This window comes from Typha angustifolia, chromosome 10, assembly GCF_048772165.1.
Source record: "Typha angustifolia cultivar Huaian chromosome 10, ASM4877216v1, whole genome shotgun sequence".
NCBI classification, from domain to species: Eukaryota; Viridiplantae; Streptophyta; class Magnoliopsida; order Poales; family Typhaceae; genus Typha; species Typha angustifolia.
This window is the reverse complement of record NC_133248.1, coordinates 8,494,853-8,511,972: the sequence shown is the minus strand read 5'-3', so window position 1 is coordinate 8,511,972 and position 17,120 is coordinate 8,494,853. Positions and strand designations below refer to the sequence as shown.

Sequence of the window (17,120 nt, the reverse complement as noted above, 5' to 3'; positions counted from 1 at the left end):
ATCAGTTCACCCGCTTCGACGCAATCGAAGACTCCGTTTCCTCTCTCTCTCTCCCTCTCTCTCTACGCGAAGCTGCACCAATGGCGACGGAGGCCGAACTCGAAGCCCCCGAGTGCCCGGTCTGCCTACAGCCGTTCGACACCATCACCACCATCCCCCGGGTCCTCGCATGCGGCCACTCCCTATGCGACCAATGCCTCTCCTCCCTCCCCCCTCCTCGCCCATCTCTCCCGGATTCCCTTCGCTGCCCTTCCTGTACCCAGCTCGTCCCCTTCCTTCGCTCTCTTGGCCCCTCCTCCCTTCCCAAGAACATCGACCTTCTCCGCCTCGTCTCTCCCTCTCCCCACCCCAGTCTCGATCGACCAACAAAACCCAATTCGCCTCTGAGCGCAAGTTTCCTCCCCATCCCTTGGACCCAACTCGATCTCCTTTCCTCATGGAAAAACTGGATTTTGCCCCAAAAAGCGCTTTCCTTGGCCTCTATTCACGAAGAATCGAAGTTGGTATCTCTTGGCAGTCCTTGGTTTTGCCGGGAGAATCAAGCTGTTAGCCTTATGCCGATATGCGCGCCGCCTGTCTCTACGAATTCCGCTGAGAACGAATGGTTTCGGTTGAGTTATACGGCTCGTGTGTTGGAGGCGCTCGGGGCGTTGGACGACGAGGCGAGGGACGACTTGAGTTTTCTTTTGGAGGTCTCCTCTAGGCTCCGGCGTGTGATTTGTAGGATATATGGGTTGTGGATGGGGCCCGAGAAGGAAAAATGTCAGCTCTTCTTGGTTTCAGAGAGGTTTCGTCAGGGGCTTGGAATGCTGAGGGAAGAGAGGGAGGCTGACGAGGGTCTGGAGAGTGGGGAGATGTTTCGGTTTGGGATTGTTGGTAAGGAGTTATGTGAAGCTGTTTTGGCTTTGCATTCGGAGGGAATTGTTTGTGGCTGCTTTGGACCTAGCTGCTTCTGTTTTGATGACTATGGGCACTGTCTCCTCGATTTGAGCAAAGTTTTAGTGGCATGTAAGAAATTTCAGGAGCATGCGAGGTTTTCAGCTTCCAGCAGAGGAGAGGATGATCCGAATGGATCCAGGACCCAAGTGTTTGTAGCTCCTGAAGTGTTGGTTCTGCTCTGCAATGAAGATGCCAATAAGGATTGTGGGTTCAAAGATTCAGTAGGATATGGTTCAGATGTCTGGTCGTTAGCATGTATACTAATTGTGTTTCTTATAGGTGAAGCACAGCTTGTAGCAGAACTATCTGAAGCTTCAAGTTGCTTGCTTCAAGGAGAATCCACAGAATTGTATAATGGGTGGAAGAAGAAGGTGCTTACCAAGTTGGAAGTTTTGTTAATGGGCACCCAGTTTGAATCATTGCTCCCAATCATGGAACTGTGTTTGAGTTATCATGCAGAAAGCCGTCCACAAGTGAGTGATATTTGGAGGTGTTTCCAAGGTCCATTGATGAAAACTTGTGCTGATGATCTGGCTGCCTCCGATGCCTTCCTATCAAAGAAGAGTTCCAGATGTTGCTTACTTTTTAGTAAATTTTATTCCTCACCTAAAGAAACCAGCACCGTTTCCCTGAGGGAAGATAATAACGACATGTCTAGTAATATATCTGACAAATATATAGCAGGGAGTAGCCGAAGAGGCAACGATAGTCTGCAGCAAGTTGATGGGGAACTTACTGAGTCGCTAAACAGTGGTAGTTTTAAGTCTGTCACTCTTCATGGTCACCGCGATTGTGTCACTGGATTTGCCGTTGGAGGTACAAACTGGATTATGTATTCTGTATATTATATACAATATGTCAATATTGCTTTAGGTAGATTTCCATTTTGCCTTTTTGTGCTGTGAGTAAGGGATGCATCTATTTACTGGCATTCTGATTTTCATGTTGGCATGCCACCTTCTAGTGTGAATGACATTTATTTTCAGGATGTCTTATGCCACATATCCTCAGCTGAATCTTTCCATAGTCTCTCTCTCTCTCTCTCTCTCTCTCTCTCTCTCTCTCTCTCTCTCTTTCTGCGTTACTTTAAACATATGAATCTTAATTAATCTTTTCTTTTGTTGTAGGTGGGTATCTGTTTAGCTCTTCTCTTGATAAAACAATCAATGTGTGGTCTCTGCAGGTATACACTTGTTAAGGTACTTTCTTTTGAGAAGTTGATCAGTTTATGCTGATATTATTAAAAAGACAAGTGGGATAACAATTTTCTATGAGAAAATATCAAAATACAATTTGATAGTCGTGATGCAATTATCAACTACTTTTTAGTGTATTTGGCATTTCCTCGAGGCAAACTCCTCTTCCAATATGTATTTGGCTAGACCATTCTACATTACACCAACAAACTTATCTTTCAATATGATCTACATAGACTTGTTATGAGCTTCTTTTCGGAGAAATCAAAAGGGAAAACAACTTTGTAGATTGATATGTCCATCTAATGTGTTTTAAGAATATTTACTCATTGCCTGATGTAGTAACTTGTGTAGGAAGTTTCTTAATAATCTGTTTTTTTAAATCTCAAATTAATGCTTCCCAAATAACAGTTAAATTACCTATATGTACACATGCTATGTCTGTGATCAGTCAATATTGATTTATAAAGAAACTGAAACCTGTGAGTTATCTTTCTTTTATATTGAAAAAAAGATGCAATAGATTGGAACCTTTATAAATTGACAGTTGAAAGAAAAATAGCAGGTGTCCTACTGTCTTTATCATTTTACTCTATCTTTCAAACCTTTTTGTTGGCATCTTCGCTTATCCTTCTTTTCCTTGTAGATAAGCCTTTCATTTGATCTTTTTTCTTGTCATTTTTCTGTCTCATGCAGGACTTCTCTCATTTGCAGTCTTTGAGAGGCCATGAGCATAGAGTGATGGCAATACTTGCCACCAGTTATGCAGGCCAGCCGCTTTGTATAAGTGGTGACAGTAGAAGTGGCATTTTCATATGGAGCATCACTTCCCCTCCTGAGCTGGACCCGTTGAAGAAATGGTATGAGCACAATGATTGGCGTTATAGTGGTGTTCACTCTTTGGCTGTTTCTGAGACAGGGTACCTCTACAGTGGCAGTGGAGACAGGTCTATAAAAGCTTGGTCCTTGCAGGTTGTATGTCTTACATCTTAAATTTGGCTCTTGTTGCTGCGTTGTTCCTTTTCCTTGAGTTTTTCAAGTTTATAGTCTTGATGCAAAGAAAAGAGGTCTTCTACTTCAAATGGGTTGATATTTTGCATCTAAAATTTGTATTTTGTATCTATTGTGTTACTGTTATGCCTGCTCTAGTTTTTAAAATGTGCAAACTGAAAATTTTCCTATGTTCTTCCTTTATGCCCAGAGGAATAGTGGTTTACTGGTTAATATGCTGAAAACTACAGGAATACTGGGTCTCCAGATTAGGAATCAGATTCTTCACATCTTTATTAGTTAGCTAGAATTGCAGACTTTCAATATGGACCACCTGAAAAACAAGTACTAAATTCGAAAATTTTAGGTAATGATTTTTTTTTTCTTTGAATAATTATGTACCCTGGACTTGAAAACTCGGGCCCATATACTGATTGTGTGTTTTGAGGCTTTGTGTGCTATTATCTATTTAGATAGTCTACTACTCCCTTCACTCATGTACTCATATGGTTCTTTGTGTCTTCCATATCAAATAATTGGTTAATTACTTCTACTGAAGATTAATAGTTTTCTAATCCATTGTTGATAATTTTCTATAGTGTTTTGTGTTTCTCTTTCTCTTTTACAGGATTACTCTCTTTTATGCACTATGACGGGTCATAAATCTACTGTATCTTCTCTAGCCATAGGTGATGGCATTCTTTACAGTGGAAGTTGGGATGGAACAGTCCGATTATGGTGGCTTAGTGATCACAGTCCTTTGTCGGTATTAGGAGATGACACACCAGAGAAATTGGCTCCTGTTTTGTCACTTTCCACAGGAACTAATTTGGTTATTTCATCCTATGAGAATGGTTTTCTAAAGGTTTGCTAGTTTAAGCATGCATATTACATATCATTTTCATCCTAATGCATGCTGAATTAATAGCATATCTAAATTCCTTTTTCTTCTTTTACAGCTTATATTTGATTTCTACCATGTTTGTATAGGAATAGGATGCCAAAGCCTTCTAATGACATAAGATTAGCTGTAACGTTGTTATTTTTCTTCTTTTTACACTGATTGTTATTGTGCTTCCATCGTAAGGGTTACATCATGTGAGGTACAAATAGATTTTCATCATTCCATATTTTTGTTGTTGCAACTTAGAAAATATAAGAGTTTGCTCAGTCATTTTCTTAAACTAATCATCTTTAGATTTTTCATGCTATAATTGTGATCTACCATGTCCAAATAGAAAACTTGCATTATATTTTCAATAAATTAATTGTCAAACAATGTTACTAATTTATGAGCCATTTTTGCATTATATATTCAATAAATTAATTGTCATACAATGTCTCTAATTTGTGAGCCCTTTAACTTGTACGGGAATACTACTGATTCTTGGTTGCTGGTATTACTGTAATTCTTTTTGATGTATAATCAGGTAACCCATGACTTGGAACAACATGCAGTTTTTTTTTCTTAGAAAATGCTTAGTCCCATATTTAAATTGACCTCAAAAGGTGCAAATTATATTGATTGACCAAGGCTAGAAATGCCAGAGGAATAACTCATAAATCATGAAGTTTATGTTAGTTCTTGCTGTTGGTCCCACTCCCTGGCAAGTTCAGTAAGTTGCAGTCCTTAGGTTTAGGTGATAAGTTCATATGGCTTATGCTTGTCCCATGGTTGCCTTTGCATTTTCTAGCTTTGTATTCATTATTATGGATGGTCAACCATTTTTAATTTGCTTTCACCAGATATGGAGGAATGATGTGCTCGTGAAATCAGAGAAAGTACATGACGGGTCTGTTTATGCACTTCAAATAGATAAACAGTTGCTTTTTACTGGAGGCTGGGATAAAATCATTAATATACAGGTTTTTATTTCCTAATTATCACATTTTTGCTGATTTGTTTTGTCGAGTCCAAACTTTCAATGAATGTTTAGGTGAGAGTTGCACCAGTTATAGTTGTATTTGCTAGGTTTACCTATATTTTCTGTGTATAGGTGGCATCTATTCTAAAATTACATTCATTTTCATAGGAGTTGTCAGAAAATGAGGCAGAAGTGGAAGTTCGAAGTGTTGCTTCTATAACTTGTGATTCAGTTGTAACTTCTCTACTTCACTGGCATGGGAAGCTTTTTGTTGGGCTTGCCAATAAAGAGATCAAGGTACTTGCCAATATTCCTCTCTATCTCTCCCTTTCTTTTGGTATCAACTATGACATTCTTTGTGAACTATCATATGAATATATTCTAAAAATTGATTTACTTGTGCAGTTGATTTTCTCTTCAAACGATGTGAAAGTCATTTAGTCTCTTTCTATGTGTTTGTAATATCTATTGCTGTTACTCCTTAATCCTTTGTGTTTTTGTGGTGGCTTGTTTAGAGTTATGAATTGATTATGCAAATTATAGGAAGGAATTGATATACAGAATTTAATTGCTGAAATAACTAAAAATCTCCATTTAGATATCTTCATCACATTATTCAGTGACAAATATAAGCTGTTTGGAGTATTATCTTCACAGCCTTCAATGCTTGACTATTGGATATCAATCTTAGCTGTTCAATTGTTCTGTAGTGCTAGCTAGACTGATATCTTGAGTTTCTGATAGCAGAGGAAGTTTTATACTGACCTAACAAAAAGAAAAATGATCGACTGATCACTGATGATGTGTAGAATTTCTATTTTGTGAATAATATTTTGTTTTTGTTTTTGTTTTTTATGAAAAATGTATTTGCGAATAATACAAAACTACAAATTTCAGCTTCCCTATTAGTATTTCCACATAGATATCTCTAACTCATCACTGGATGTAGTGCTTCTTTATCCATGCAGAGAGATTGGCTTCAAATTAGAAATTTATGACGTTGATGCATATTTCAATTTATTGATTCCATATTTCTTGGAATAAAGAATGCCAAGAAATTTATTTGAGCTTTTCCTTGATGCAATTTCTTTCTTAGAAAGGTGTGCTCTTTCCCTGGAAATTGCTCCTCGCACTTTGGTACATTTAATTTTTCATGGTTTGCATTTTTGCTGAACAGATAGGGCTGTAGCCAATAGATGAAATGTTTTGTTCTCTATCATCTTCACAGAACTAGTTGTAACATTGGAGTTTGGAGTTTGTTTCTGCAACTCTGCCTAAAAGAGAGCATATTTAAATGGACTAGTGTGAAAACTTTTGAAGTCTGGAAATTCTTTTATTTAAGCAGGTATACTACAGAGGATCATAACCAGCATATGCCTGTCTGATATCTGTTCATCTAAATGTGTGAATTTGTCTATAGCCATCCGAGGACAATCCAAACACAGTTACATATTTCAGGTATGTACTATTTGATGGTTTGTTTAGTCCTTATATAGCATACCACAAGTTTGTAAAAGTTATACAAAGCACATTACTTAGGTACTTGCAAAACAATGACCCACTTGTCATAAGAACTACAAATTAACATCCCAATTATCTCTTTCAAAATTCAATATATCCTCTTCTTCACTGTCACTTACGATTGCCACTTCCCTAGTATGAGTGATCACTAGAACCACTACCGTCAACCTTCAACCATCCATCGTGAGATACAGTCAATCAATCATCAGTAATGAAGATTTCTCCGTGACTTTTCCATCATATCAGACAAGGAGATGGAGGGAGATTTTGAAGGGAATATGATATGTTTTGATAGTTGTGGCGAGCAGGTGTGAACATGATGGTATCGTAGTTTAATCATTTCATCAGTATGCAAGAACTTTTCCTTGTTGTAAATATCTAGATATATGAACATGAATCACAATTTTCACAAGATATGGGCACTTTTATAAATAAAAAAAGTCCTAGTCTTTCATCTTTGTAAAAGTGTGGATCATCGAAAGGGTTGCATAAACTGATTTCAAGCAGTGTATTTTCTATTCCTGTAACTTGATGTATTCCTGCCTGTGTAAGTATATCCAGTTTGCTCCAGACTGAAGAAGTTCTAATCTGAAATATGACAAGTACTACACTCTGCAAAACTGTATATGCTATGTTGGTGAACATTTGTCACATTTATACAAAACATTTCATGGTATTTTGTTGGTGATAATTATCTGATAGCTACATCACTGTGTCGTGAACTTGCGGAAAAAAATGGTCATCCATGCGAGCTGCTCTCTTTTAGGCCATAATTTTATATAGTAATTTTGTAAACTGTTTACATTACTGTGTAGATTGTTACATGGTATGGTTGCATGAACTGGTTTCACTAAAATTTCCTCATCAAAGAATGTCAACATGTGTGAAATCAGATATTGCTTTTGAGGTATCACCCACCATCTTTCCATTGGATTCAAGGATATGTAATTGAATCATTCATAGAGATGGGAAGTTTGTAAATATCCACATACCAGTGTTAAATGTGCTCGTATTATCTGGGACTACGAATCATAAGATGCAAACTGTTAGTAGGATTAAAATGGCAATAATTGCGTCTTTTCGATAGTTGGTCCAATCTAAACTTTTGACCAGATTTACTGGATTTTGTTGAAAGCTTTAATATTGAGCAAACAGAGTTTTCCCTGTTCTAAGTTATGTCATAGGAACACCTGCCATTAAGAAAGCCATCAATTCCAGCAGAGTTTCTTGATTAAACTAGTGTCCATCCCTTGAGAGAACACTTGAGAGAACAGAAGAAAAAGAAAAAGATTCCAACAGTAAACCCTAATGAGATCCAAATGCAGATGGGAACACGCAGTTTGGATTCCAATAGCATTGGCTCAAACTCTTTAGACCTCTATCTATCTTCTTCAAATGCAATTAGAATTGGCAGAAGTGCGTAATAGATCATCTGACGGCCGCACTCAGTTCACGTTCAAGAAATGGTGGCAAATAGATGAATTTTTCTTACCAGGAATAGAATTACAAATACAGATACAAATCTCTGCACCCTCTCCCCACGAAATACAATACGATTTGACATTGGAAAGAGTAGAAGTACAAAAATCAAGAGTGTTTTTATCAAATCCCGTAAAAACAGTCCTCCGGTGCTTGGCAGGCTGGCAGCCTCTGGTTGGCTAGCAGGCCGGTCGAGGATTTTTTCTACTTCCAGCTGCTTGATGAGCCCCCAACCAAAGGGCTCCAAGTATGCCGTATGAGTGAAATTCTCACAACCCCTGACCGTAGACGATCACTTCTCTTCCATTTTAGTGCCCGTCTCCGCGTATCTAATTAGAGTAAATCATTTCTGACATCGCTCGCTCTCTCTCTCTCTTCCCCCCCTTCTCTCTCTCTCTCTCTCTCTCTTCCCCCCTCTTTCTCTCTCTTTCTATCTCTATTATTCTCTCTCTTCTACGGCCACAAACCCTTCCCTCACTCCTTCCTCCCTCTACAAAATTCAAATCTCAGCAAAGCCACTCTGCATCCGCCTCACCTCGAAAAGCTTCCAATCAAGGATCCCTTTTCTCTTGCTCCTCCGCTTACTCCGTGTTCTCCACTCTTTTCCTTCGATTTCTCTCTACTTCTCGATCCCCCTTCACCCTCACGGTTCGATCTTTCTTCGTTTTCCCGTCTCCGCGCCACCCTTTCTTGAATTACCTAAGTTTGTGCTTCTTCTTTTGGTTCTTTTTCCGCGAGTTCCGGTGGTGTTCGCCTCTGGATCTTAGCTGGGCTCTGTTTGTTATGTTTGGAGTTTGTTTGAAACCCTAGGTGGTGAAGAGAAGGGGAGATAGGGTTCAGAGAATGTCTGTAGAGGAGAGGAAGTGTAATGGGCTGGTGAAGCTGGAGGACTCGTCACTGGACGGGTTTATCACTTACAAGAGGAGGAAGCACACGCAGCCGAGCACTGATGTCGTCGAAGGGGTGAGGCAAAGTCTCTCTTAGTTTCATTTGTTTCTACTCAGATTGTAATTTTCCCGCTCTTGATTGGAATTTATCAGGTATTGTGCAACACATTTTAAAGAATCTGATTCTTGAATGCTGTGACCAAATATATCTGTAATTCGGTTGTTGATCTTGTAAGTTCATCAGGATTAATTTTGATCAAATAAAAGTATAAAAAAGATGCAGGAAGATTAAAATAAGGGACTAAATAATGTTATTTCCTTTGAGGAACAACACTATGAATGCTGGATTCACAAAAAAGATAAATGATTCTAGTGATCCAAAGTGTGGTAGCTCACTATTTGGAGGGCTTATCTGGTTACCAGACCTGTAATGTTGAATTGATGTAGTTTAAGTCAATTATGCTGCACTTTGAAGCTGCCATGGAAGTGTTAAAGAAAATCTTCTCTATCTTGAGTTCTTGACGTAACCACTTACCATGGAGTCTGAACTCATCCAAACGCTCATTGTGATATCTTTCTCTGCATCCTCTTGATTGATCAGAATTCTCATATCCAGGTCAGAGATATTCTCAAAGAAACTCTTTCTGTTGTTATAGTAATGATCTGAAGGTAAATATTTAAATGATTTTGTAATGCTTTGCATTACCAATAGATAAGAGATAGGGCCTGCACATTACCTTTTCATTTCTTAGTTAGGTTAGGTAGTTTCGGGTTTCAATTGATTGATTTATTTCTAACTTCTACAACATAAAGAAGTATGATTTCTGCATCATCTTTCTTCTACTTTCTATATTGTGCAGTTATTTTTATATAAAAATGAATTGATTTCAACTATTAACATCTGTGAAATTGTAAAATATTTTATGTTGATTAAAAAAGTTGCAAGCTTAGGGGCTTTAGCTAGGACTGAATTTTTATGCTACAAGTTCACAGATTTCCTAAATTCTGATGGCCTTCTCTTTTTATTCTTGAAGTGATCAAAATTCATGTCATGCTTTGGTTCATTTGAGTCAATTTGAGATCCTACTTGTTTCCTGAAATGGAAAGGAATCATTGAGAGAGAGTTCATTGTACAGTTCAAAAGTTCAAATTATGTTATCATTGAGTCATTCCCTGCATAAACAGTAAAATCATGATATACTTGAGGATCTCAAAACTCGACTATCTGTATTGGCACATGAATGACCTTTTGACCTTTCAATTCTATGTAGGTTGTCTGTTATTTTAAGGATCATTATGTCTTCTCACACAACTGCCTGCCTCTGTCACTTGGTGCACTTCTAAATGACATTATTTCTTTCTAACTAGTGCACTCAATAGTAAACTATCTGCCTTCCACATATCCTAACAAACTTGAATGTTTTCCTTTATTTGTTCTAAACTTCTAATTTGTCATGAAATTAATTTTTCTTCTCTCTCTCACACACACTTCTTGAAGCACCATCTATCCATCTCAATATCTTACCTTCCTACTCTGAGTACGCACTTTTGCCAAGCATATTAATTACTTACCCGACATATTTATTTCATGGTTTCTCTTAATTGTCCTAAATTTTATTCCTTCCACTTTAAGATATACAAATTTTTTATGAGTACTCACTTGCCAAAATGTGCATATGATGTGGCTAGAGGATGTCTTCTGTGTTTCACATCTTGCATCTTATGCATATATCCTAAAGAACTTTTGCTATAAGTATGGGTGTTCAACTGTTATTTGTGTCATTTTGTAGGTCTCCAACAGTTCTCGCAAGAAGAAAGATGGGGATATTGTTTGGGAGCATGGAGTGATGGTTGATGGAAATAGGAACAGTTCTCGCAAAAAGAGAGACAGGGATATTGGTTGGAACCATGGAGTGATGGTTGATGGCAATAGGTTGCATTGGCAGTGCAATTGGTGTGGATTAATAAGATATGGTGGTGGGGTGTCTAGACTAAAGCGACATCTTGCTGGTACTAAAGATGTTCGTAAGTGCCCAAATGTTCCAGAGGATGTTTCTAGAACAATATTGGACCATTTGATGATGAAACAAAGATGCAAAAGAAAGAAATCAGCTACATCTGATGGTCTCATAAGTATGAAATCAAGGTGTTCTGCCGATGATGTCTTATTTAATAAGGATCACTTATTTGTTGACTTAGAGATGAAGGTAGGAAATGCCATTCGATGTGGCCAATGGAAGATTGATCATCACCTGCCAAATAATTCTACTCAACAATCACATTCACCCACTTGGCTAGACAACAATATCATGGAGAAGGTACTTGAACTAGTGTCAGGTTACTTTTACATTATAATTTAAGTCTCATGATATAGTCAAAGTCTCGTATGATCTCTAATATGTTGTTGCAATCTTGCCCAGTCCCTCTGTCCTTCAATAACAAAGTTGCCTGATTTGTATGAACAAGTCTAAAAAGACATTTAATGTTGGCATTTTTTTTCCTTCACTGTATGCATTTGAGAAAACCTTATTTGCTTTACATATGGTACTATGGTTGCTTCTTTTCTTGCCAGGTAAGCTAGCACTTCAAGTGTTCCATATGGTAGTCATACTGCTTTCTGATGGCTGTACATATATCCGTTGCATGAGGCCTCAAAAGCTATTATTCAAGGAGCTTTTTTAGCAAGGATCAGTGATACCTTGAAAGCCTTACCTATAGTCACCCTTCCACGCGTACTTGTGATTATTCACTTTCATATATTCAAATTTGTTCCTTCCTGATTGTTGAAACCAAAGAAATTTTTTTATGAATGGAAATCTTGACTCGTGTTGCGTTTTTTCTTGTATGCCTCACAATTAATTGCTCTTTCATCCTGTAAATGGACAGGAGACATTTCTTACATCATTCCAGTAGACATGAGATAGATCTCAAACTTTAGTTACATTATTTATGTATATTCATGTAGAGCTTCCTGTTAGTCCTTTTGGTTGTGTTGTAATGGCATCCAGATTTATCATCAATGTTCGTCCATCTTCATTTGAATGATAGTTATCACCATCATGAATCACAATCTTGATAATTGAATGTACGGCTTTGTGCAAGTTGAACCATCTTCTGGTGGATTGGGTGCGCGCTCTGTCAGCACTTCGTATCATATTTTTGACCTGAATGATAAATAGTGCCCCATTTGGAAATCATCTGCCCATACATAGCTATAGAGTAAAATTTTGAAATAGTTTATTAGTCTTTTAAGAAGATAGCAGTTCTCTAGAGAAAGAAATTTGCAGACACATATACTCTGTTGCAGTGGGTGAATAGACATAACTTTCTCCTTGATGGACCCGCTTGTAAGATTACGCTCTCTTGGTCTTTCCAGCTTGTCAACAAACAATTTTTTTTTTTAACGATTGTAAAGTACTGTGCACCAACTTTGCATGCCTAAATTTTTTTGCATTCATAGTTAGGCAGGCTATTCTTTGTATTATTATCTTTGCTTATAATTGGAACTTGGAAATACATTGCCCCTGGCGGTGATATTTGGCTCATTTTCTTATTTTCTTAGTAATGATAAAGTTGTTTTGACATGCAGCAAGGTGAAGTTTATGACATAGGGTTAAATAAGGATAACTATGTGAAAGATAAGTATGCTAGAACAGATAGTCACTGGAGACACTGGAGACATGTTCTAGAGAACATACTGCAGTTGCCAGATGTAAGTGAAGGTGCTGGTATTCAAAGCTGCATCCTTGATGCCCTTGCATATGGTCCTTCTGGATTAACCACAAAACTCAAGACCGCTGATGTCTGCACAGACACTGAAAAACCACCGGTATTAGGAAGCTGTCTTGATTTATTTCATATTTGTAACTCTATCTATTATTTAAGGTCCAAAGAAATTTCTTTAATCATATTTGTCTTCACTCTTATCAGGACAGATACGAGGGCTGTTCTGAACTGAAAATGCAATCCGAGAGACCAGATAGTTCCATGCCTGCTGCCTCCCATGTATCAAAAACTGGCAAGGAAGCAGATACAAATGTCAATACAACAAAATGCCAGAAAACTTTTGTCGAAATTCTACGATCGGAAAAGTTTGTTTTCTTATGTGATTTACTTTTTAGAACTTTTGAAGACAACAAGACCAAAAGATACTTCGACTTTAGTCTAATCAATTCAAAGATGAGCAATGGAGATTATGAGCTGTCGCCTGGATCATTTGATCTAGATATCCAACAGGTAGTTAGTTTTGATTGCCTCATAGTTTTGACTTTTACAGCTCTATACTTTGGTGCTTCCTTGATGTTATCTCATGGTATCCTATGCAGTTTATACACCTTGAGATGTGCCTAAATCTCCTATTTGAGTGCACTATCATTGCTTGCAAGTTTCTTTTGTGAATGTATAGTCACTACTATCAATCAACTGACAACTTAGTTCTGGTGCAAACTCTATTAATTGGTTTTCCTTTATTTCTTTTCAACGTTTCTTTTGGAGGATTTTGTCTATATTGGATAAGCAACTGCAAGGACCAAATTGTTTTTTCACTTCCTTTTTGCTTCCTCAAGACCAAATTTATGATTTTTTTTATTTGAAGTAAAATCTGTATACTTTAGTGCACTTCTTATGCCAGATCTTGCTGCATATAGTTTATTGGCTCTAAAACTTGAGCAACAACAAGCCACTGTTCCCAACTATTTAGTGTTAGCTATATGTATCTATTTATTCCATTTAACTCTATTCAATATAAGGTTTTTTTCTGAAATTAAGTGCTACAATGTTTTCTCTTACTGCTAACCTGATTTTTGTTCTAAGTTTGAATCCTTGGTCATACTGTACCCTTTATCTCTCTCTCTCTCTCTCTCTTTTTTTGGCTAGAACAGATGTAAGTACATGATATTTTCGTTTCATCCTTTATTTCCAATTTTTCTTGTGTGGTTGGAGCTTCAAAGCTCTGAAACATCAGTTATACTTTCATATGTAAATAGTTTGTTGCTATGTATGCTACCAATCTATGTGATTATAACCATCAATATTGTCCACAGATATGGGAGAAATTTCAAAAAGTGGGTCGAGATATGGTCTGTCTAGCAAGAAGTCTTTCAAATTTGTCAAAGGCTTCCTATCTTAAACAGGTAATTATTCTGAAGTACTCTCTGATTCAGACACGTGGAATTTTGTATGTCACCACTTGAAAAGAAAAAAGATCTTATAATGTGGATAGTTCTTCTAGGTCTATAAATGTTAATGGGTTCTCATTGTTTGTTTAGATAAAATTCATTTTCTGCTGTGATGTGCTGTATAAACTTGCCTACTGATCTAAATTTTTATACAGGTTGAAGTTTTGGAACAGGGGGCATGTGAAAATAAGCCTGAGGTAAGTGATATTTACTCAAACATGTTGCTTCCATATATGTGGCATCTTTTGATGGACTGATGATTAGCGATTGACATTCACACTGCTATTGCAGGAGGAAACCTGTGTCGTTGGTGTTGAACAGAAGAATTCCGTGGAATCATATGTCACACAGTTTACCTCATGCGTCTCGGACCATTCCAACAGACCAGATCAAACAGAGGCCTCTGGTCTATACAAAATTTGCACTTGCAAACAGTGTGGTGCTGAAGCAAATGGTGAGCGGAGCCTTATTTGTGATGGATGTGAAGCAATCTACCATTTCTCGTGTGTCACACCCACCATCAAAGCTATCCCAACTCAGAGCTGGTATTGTGCTACATGCAGTTCTTATAGGAGGGACTCACCTGAAGCTGCCTTAACCCATACTCAGGTAGATAGTTTGCACCAGAATTGTGCAGTATGTGATAGGCTTGAAGTTTCTGAGACTCTCGAACATAACGAGAGTGGCAACAGGTCTGCATTAGGTAATGACTCCCGGGAGAGCTCGGTTTCTAATATGGAGTCTGATGAGCCACCAGAGATGTCAAGGACTGTTACATCACACTTATGCAAGATATGCAGAACACGTGAAGAAGAAGACAAGAGATTCCTAGTATGTGGGCACATTCACTGCCCTTACAAATTCTACCACATAAGATGTCTGAGAAGTAGTCAGATTGCAAGTGCGGCACAACAAAGCAAACCTTGTTGGTACTGCCCATCTTGCCTTTGCAGAGGTTGTCTTTCAGACAAGGATGATGATGAGATTGTGTTGTGTGATAGTTGTGATGAAGCCTATCACACTTACTGCATGAAACCACCTCGTAGCTCCATACCCGTGGGCAAGTGGTACTGTTTTACATGCAATGTAGCAAGGGCAAGGGAAGGATTAAGGAAGTATGAGCAGTGGATCTTACAACAGCATAGAAAGAATGATCTTAGGGAAGAGAATGTGACTAACAGGTCAATGGATTTGCTTCTAAGTGCTGCTGAGAAGCTGAAATCTGAAGAGCATATCAGTGACCAGAGTGGAGAGAGAGTAAATCACATCAGTACATCTGCCAACCTCCTGTTATAATCCTTCAAGGTAAGGATTTTGAATTTAGCAGTGGCCAAAGTTAGATAGTCTCTATCTTTGTAGACATGTCTGAGGTCTTCCTTCTCTATGTTACTTTGCATTGATATTAGATGTTGTTAGCTTTAACCTACTATCTGTCTTACTCCTAGAGGTATTACCATATACCATTTTCGGAAAGGGATAATATAAAGTTGCCTGAGAATTTTGCTCAACTACATCTATAATGGCAAGCCCTGCAGCTGGATAAAATCATAAAAGGATTTGGGAAAATTTGTATTCTATCCACGTTTATGACTAATGTAGACCACTGTATACTATGTAATAGTTGTTACTTCTGAATTTTGCTGATGCTGATAATCCATTGTAATGCATTTGTTGCAACATTCTTTAAGGACACAGCTCTTCTTTTTCTTTGTGTCAATTTAATGTCAATATATTCTCTAAATATATCCACCATGTTCAGGGCTTCACCCATACTATCTTGACTGTTAGCTTCATTGGTATATGTGCTTGTAAAGAAGTGTCAGTTAATGGCTAACTGATAAGAACCATTAACAATGGATTTTTTTTTTGTTGTTGTTGCATCAATGGATTACTAAGAAGCAGTTCTGTCACACCAAAAAAGGATATTTGGAGAGCTTGAAATAGAGAAGACATGGACTCAGTATTAGATGCAGTACCATTTTTTCAGCAAATGTATATCATAGTTGTATAAATAGCAATGCACTACCTTGAAGGCTTAAACTCACAAGATTGGACATAGAGTTTAGAGGACAACTAAGTTCCTTTGGACAACCTTCCCCACATAATATATGATTTATTTGTTTCTCTTTTTACTAACTGATTACTCCTATCCTGGAATATTTAAGGCTACTCTCGTTCAAATTCCGTAATCTCTATCCAAGTCCTTTTTTCTATTCTTCTTCTTAGGTTCTATAGGATTCAGCCCCAAAATATTTCAGGAAACCATTAGTATTCATTGCCCTTTGTTCCCTTTTGCTACTTATCTTCAAAGTTCATCTTCTTTCAATCCTATAAAAGCTTAACACCTGCACCTAGCTATTCTCCACCCTTTACTGTCTGACATCAAAAAGCTGCGGATCAACAAGCAACCTGGCTGCAGGGTCTAGTTCCTTTATCCTCCAGCGTGGTTCCTAAACTCCAATGCAGCCTGTTATGAGATGTTTAAGAAGTGCATGCACTGCATGGCTCTGGACACGCCGCAGGGAGGAAAGGACCAGTGATGTTCCAAATGTGCCGGATCTGATTCAAGTCTTGTTTGTTGCCCCCTGATTAATTACCAGTAAGAAGCATGTTATATGCTGCTTGTGATCCTTTTAAAGTTTCCAAGAGGCACAAAAAACTCTGAAGATAAGGCAAAGGGATGCAAGCCTGACTAGAGAGACAACAAGTTAACTGTTGTGTTAGTGCAAGGAAAGAAAGAGTCAGCTATTTCCCTGTTGTATACTGTCTTATATAAAGTTGTTTAGCAACCAATGTTTCTTATTCTCTTTGCACCATTAGGGGTGGTATTGATGTACTAAACTTAAGGGTTAGAAAATCTGCAAAGTTCTCATGGTGTCAATTGTGTTGTGGAGTTAAATTGATGCAGAGCATATATGTATTCCTAGTGCATAGGGCTTAAATTGATGCAGAACATATGTATTCCTAGTGCGTGTGTAAAACAAAAGTTCTTTTTCTACTGTTCCTATTGTTAAAAGTTGAGACTACTTGATTCTTTGATATGAGAGTTGCACGGAACATGATTCT

At 37.8% G+C, this 17,120-nt stretch overlaps 2 protein-coding genes across 5 annotated transcripts; both read left to right on the top strand.

Annotated features, from left to right (window-relative positions):
* LOC140768574 (uncharacterized) lies at positions 1-6,967 on the top strand. Of its 4 annotated transcripts, none has more exons than XR_012105777.1 (8): positions 1-1,755; positions 2,067-2,122; positions 2,832-3,107; positions 3,754-3,990; positions 4,872-4,991; positions 5,159-5,287; positions 6,336-6,448; positions 6,758-6,967. XR_012105777.1 is itself a non-coding variant. In XM_073108900.1 (7 exons), exons 1-7 carry the CDS (start codon positions 81-83, stop codon positions 6,354-6,356), a joined length of 2,514 nt encoding a protein of 837 aa, XP_072965001.1. In that variant the 5' UTR covers positions 1-80; the 3' UTR covers positions 6,357-6,967. The 4 variants fall into 4 exon arrangements, 2 of the variants coding, with proteins under 2 accessions (XP_072965001.1, XP_072965002.1); XR_012105776.1 differs by having other exon boundaries at positions 6,648-6,967; XM_073108900.1 differs by having other exon boundaries at positions 6,336-6,967.
* A 1,402-nt stretch (positions 6,968-8,369) lies between these two features.
* On the top strand, positions 8,370-17,080 carry LOC140768461 (PHD finger protein EHD3-like). The gene is made up of 7 exons (XM_073108739.1): positions 8,370-8,953; positions 10,668-11,195; positions 12,467-12,706; positions 12,808-13,113; positions 13,920-14,009; positions 14,210-14,251; positions 14,346-17,080. Exons 1-7 carry the CDS (start codon positions 8,834-8,836, stop codon positions 15,348-15,350), a joined length of 2,331 nt encoding a protein of 776 aa, XP_072964840.1. The 5' UTR covers positions 8,370-8,833; the 3' UTR covers positions 15,351-17,080.
* Positions 17,081-17,120: the final 40 nt, after the last annotated feature.